Source organism: Lynx canadensis, chromosome D3 (assembly GCF_007474595.2).
Source record: "Lynx canadensis isolate LIC74 chromosome D3, mLynCan4.pri.v2, whole genome shotgun sequence".
Lineage (NCBI taxonomy): Eukaryota > Metazoa > Chordata > Mammalia > Carnivora > Felidae > Lynx > Lynx canadensis.
The window spans coordinates 4,699,651-4,704,675 of record NC_044314.2 but is presented as its reverse complement, the minus strand read 5'-3'; the positions used below and the strand labels follow the sequence as shown (position 1 = coordinate 4,704,675).

At 39.2% G+C, this 5,025-nt stretch overlaps 1 protein-coding gene across 1 annotated transcript; it reads right to left on the bottom strand.

Moving 5' to 3' along the window:
* Positions 1-1,250: 1,250 nt before the first annotated feature.
* Positions 1,251-4,712, bottom strand: LOC115528573 (protein SREK1IP1). Its single transcript, XM_030336782.2, has one exon. The coding sequence runs from the start codon at positions 4,631-4,633 to the stop codon at positions 4,166-4,168; it is 468 nt and encodes a 155-aa protein (XP_030192642.1). The 5' UTR covers positions 4,634-4,712; the 3' UTR covers positions 1,251-4,165.
* Positions 4,713-5,025: the final 313 nt, after the last annotated feature.

Genomic DNA, 5,025 nt, shown 5'->3' with positions numbered 1-5,025 from the left:
CAAAGCGTGCCTGGTGCCCACAAACCCCGCCAGTGCTCCTGAGGCAGCACCTGCTGCTATCCGTGACCGCCCCTCCCCCCCCCCCACCCAGGGACACTGCTCCCTGTGGCTCCGAGCCCTGCACGCCCCTGGCCTCACCCCTACCTCAATCCTCAGCCTCCCTCCCAGGTTTCCCCGTCCAGGGGGCTGATGCCTCCACGCCTGTGTCTCCAACCCGGATGGCAGGGCATCGCCACCTCCCAGATGCCCAAGCCAGCCTCCAGGAACTTCTCCCACTTGCTCCATGCCTTGACTGGCTTTTCTTCCAGGGCTTTCTACAAAAACTGACCTATGGAAGCTTCTCAGTAGGCTGAATGGATGGATGGAAGGTCTCTGGTTAGGGGAGTCAGACTGAGAATATGGAGTCACAAGGTGATGCTTGAGGTCGTAACAACTGGCTTCCTCCAAGTGGCGTCAGTAGGGGAGAGCAGATGGCACAGGACGGAGCCTGAGGGACAAGCGCGGGAGGGCTGCTCTTCCAAGGGCCCCTGAGGGACACTGCCGAGGCCAGGGCTTCAAAATCTTCGGGGTGGGGCCTGAGACCCTCCACCGTGTAATAAACTCTCGGACACTGTTGGTCTGAGGACACACGTTGAGTAGCCAGGGTGCAGGCCTCGCCAGTTTCCTTTGAAAGTGATTTCACGAATATTTTACTACAATAAAAACCGAAAGAGTTCCTAATGGATTACATTCAGCAGTGACGCAGCCGTGTGTTTTTTGATAGAGACAGATCTCTGCTATTTATTGTGACGTGAAACCCAATCTCTCCATGTGATTGCACTTTTCTAAAGGAATACGAGACTTTTGGGAGGATATATATTGAAATGCTAATTGTAGTTATTTTTAAGTGGCCACCACTGTAAATTTTCTTTTCATAGATTACTGATTTTATATGTCTCGTTTCCTTTTTTCTATAAATATGTGTAAAATAAGAACTCTATAGTAATTTAAAAATTGCCACTTTGAAAAGTCTTAATATAGAAAAACATATTTATAAATACATGTATTATTTCTAGGCCTAGGCACCTGCTCTTGGGCACCCATAGTCTATAATCTGAAAATAGATCCCTCAAAATGCAAATCAGATCACGGCTGCGACGCCAGGCTGGCCTCCTGGTTCTTCTTCAGATATGCCAGGCACACGGCTGCCGGAGGGCCTTTGCACTTGCTGTCCTGCTCAGAAAATGCTTTCTTTTTTTTTTTTTTTTTTGTTTTTGTTTTATTCCTCATTTATTGATGTTTTGGCCTCAGAGAACCAAAGATGTGAACAGATGTACATTAGGGGCAAGAACTAGGGATACCTCTGAGAGATTTTCGTCAAAAGAGGATATGGAGAAAAGAAACAGGGAATTTTGTGGGGAGTGGATCCATCAGCCCAAAAGCAATAGCCTGAGTATTTAGACAATCAGGTTACAGATACAAATCTAAACATAAAATCTATATGCATCTGATCAAAAAGACATACACTGGTTGCTAAGAATGTAAACCAAATATCAATTACCTGCTTAAAGAAGTTGAATGTGTTTAACAGGTATATTAATAAATTCAACCTTTACCAATACAGAATGCTACCTGCCTACCTACAGCAATTTCTAAAATGAATAATATTACTTGAATTATACTAACATATTGATAATCATCTACATTAAGGACTGGAAGGGTTCTCAGAGATAATTGGGTATAATATATTACAGATCAAATACACCAAGGCCCAGAGAAGCTAAATAATTTAGTTGAAAGTCACGAAGGTAGTTAGAAAGGCCAGGACTTTTTGGATTTTTACTATTAAGTTCAGTTTTCCTTCTGCTACGTACATACTGCCTCATAGAAAATCTCACTAATTTTCTCCTAAAATTTATTAGTGAGATTTATATCCAATCCCAACAAGATCACTTTACAAGAAAACCAGTAAAAAGAAATAAATTTTATTCAGATGACAGGTTTTATAAACTATTCTCATACTATGGGGAATTTACTCAAGAATAATTCCAAGAATGTATCTAGGGGAGAAAATTACTGAGCAATAAAATTTTTTAATTTGCACACTGTATTAGTTAATGGTGCTGAATTTTATGTAACTCTTTTGGACCATTATCAATTGTGTTCCCATTCAGAAAACAAATCTAATGAGCCAATTTATAATCTCTACGATTAAGAGAAATAAAACTCACAAATAACTTTAGATTACTTTTGTTTCACTATAATTATTAGCATTTTTAACCATGTTAAAATGGGATGAGGCCATCCTTGTGCATGCAGCATTTTCCTATCATTTTTAAGTTTTTTATTTTTTTTCATTATGATAATGAAAGAACCGTATTTTCAGAAAATACAGCTAAAAAAATAATGAAAATACAGCAAAGGCCAAACAAACAGTTAAAAATGTAATAACTTAATAACTCTATGTTTCTCTCTCAACACCTGACTAAACTATTTAAACAAAAGAGTTTCTTTCTGAAGAGGCCATATGATGAAATTAGGTGATGGAAAAGCTAGAAGAGTGAAAGCTTCCTCAGCTATAAAGCTAGAAGAGGGATGTGGGTGTAGCTTCCCTAGATCTCAGCATGGTAAGCAGATATTACCAAGAGCTGTGAGCTCCCCCAGTGTGAGTGAGGTCATGTGAGCAAGGGGAGCTGGATGAAGAAAGAATCAGTACATTTTTCCAGCTTGTGAGGTTACATGTACTTACCTGGTTTCACCATAATGAATTTGCCTGACGCCATGTCTGTAGGTTAGTAATCTGAAAATTTATAACTGCACCACAGTGAGTACATGCAATCTTTGGTGCTGTGTCATGATAAGTGATTGATGTTTGATGCTGCTAAGTGCTTAACTCACTGGGCATAAGGGATATCCAAATATCAAGCAAAGTAAGTAACACTGATCATTGTGAAATTAAGTGTAAGAAACATTTATATCTACTGATATATGCTTGAAAATGCTTACTCATATAAAATTTTCATTGTTATATAAAGGCTTTCATGATGCAACTCCCTGGCTCTTATATTTTAAAAAGTACAGAATAAAATTCTTAACCCTAAATTTTTGTTACTGCTCTTAAGGTCTAAGAATGAAGTAAAAGAGAGAAACACCCCAAACTGGTCATTTTTGAAACCATAAATTCAGTGTGAAACCTGCTTCAAAACTACAAATTATTTTAGACAAATAAATATATATGTTCACATTTATAAAAAATTTCCACATTACTCATAGAAACAAGCTTCATAAAATTTACATACAGAATACAATAAAAATCAGTTCTAATAATGATTTAGCTGTCATCCTCCTAATTAAAAAGTTCTGTGTTTGAGGTATCACTTTAAGAGATGCCAATATGGCACATTTGTAAAACAACCCAGGAGTCTATCCTAAATATTCTACCCAACACAGCATCATCTCTGCAAGACTCTGAGAGGCTGGACTACGCTTGTCTTTTTAAAAGAGGAAGAGAATTTTAATTGTTACAATAACAGAGGAGGCAGGTACTAGACACTCTGCATTTCATGTAACAGTAAAACTTCCTTATAAGTATTTTCATTATCTTCTTGCCAACACCATTCGCTTAAAATGTCCTAGTTAAGACCAGTGAAGCAGCTTCATTTCCTATGACATCCAAAAAAGTTTCAAGATTTAAAAATGACAGTGAAAAACTTCACTATTTTTATACATTACCATAGGAAATAAAGCTATTAAATTTTTCAGAGTCAAGAGCAAAACATTATCCCCTACCTCATTTTATCACTGGAAGGTGGACACTTGATTGAGCAATACTCATTAACTGCTAGGTAGATTACCTGTGTTGACTGGAGTAAAGCCATTTACAATCAACTTATAAAGTAACAACACTAGTCAGACACAGTCATGAATACCAAAAATGATGTGTTTTGTATGTATAAATATCTATATTTGGGGTGTGGCTATCAAGTAGTAAGACTGATTCAATACTTTAGAGTCAGCACATTAAAAATCTATTGCCAGAAGACAATGGTCCCATATACGAAAAAAATGTCTATATGGAAAAGGCTGTGATTTATTGCAAAGCATGATTATATAGCAAATTCCAAGGAAGGTCAAATAATTTCTAAAACCAAATTTTAAAATTTAATGGCTTAGGCTGAAGATTCAGTTACTTTTTGCAGATCTCAGAAGGATTAGGGGTGGAAGAATGCTTTTCCTTTTTTCTCTTCTTTTTTTCCTTTTTGTGGTGTTTCCCCCTTTTTGACTTATTCTTTTTTTCTTTTTTCTTTTCTTTCTTCTGATATTTTTGTTTCTTTTGTTTTGAAGTGTCCTCTTCAGTGGAACTGGATGAATAAGACCTTTTTCTTTTTTTTTTCAACTTGATTTTCTCTTTGCTTTTTGCTTTTTTCTTCTCCTCTTCTTCATTTACTCTTTTTTCTTGTAATGCCTGCAATTTATTCAGTTCTTCATTCTCTTCATCACTCTCTTCACTACTTGTGCTGCTCACATCCAAAACTATGTCCCTTTTGGGGTCTACTCGGAGAAAATTGCGGCATTCAAATGTCAGATGACCAGGATAGCCACATTTTTTACAGCCTGCCCGGACACTGTCCTTGTTGCAACCTGGGACTGCCATTGCGCTGGTAAGAGGGGTCGCAGGAGCCGTAGGCTTTCGACAGTACGCTCGCCTCCCTGCCGCGAGGACCACAAACGGCGAGGGCGGCCTCTTCCTCCCACCGGCGCCGCCGGACTTCCCTGCCAGTCGGGGAAGGCCTCTGGCGATAGCGGAACCAAGTAACGATGATCCGGAAAATGCTTTCTAACAGACACCTGCATGACTCATTCCCTCACTTCACGCACATCCGCACCCAGATGTCTCCAACTCACAGCAGATTTCCCGATCCCCTTAGAATCACACCCCTCTTCCCTCCACACTGCCTACCCCACTTGATCCTTTTCAGAACACTGTTCACTGACTGGTGCTCCACACAGGTCTCTTATTTTCCCGTGGGTGCAACTTCCTGAGCG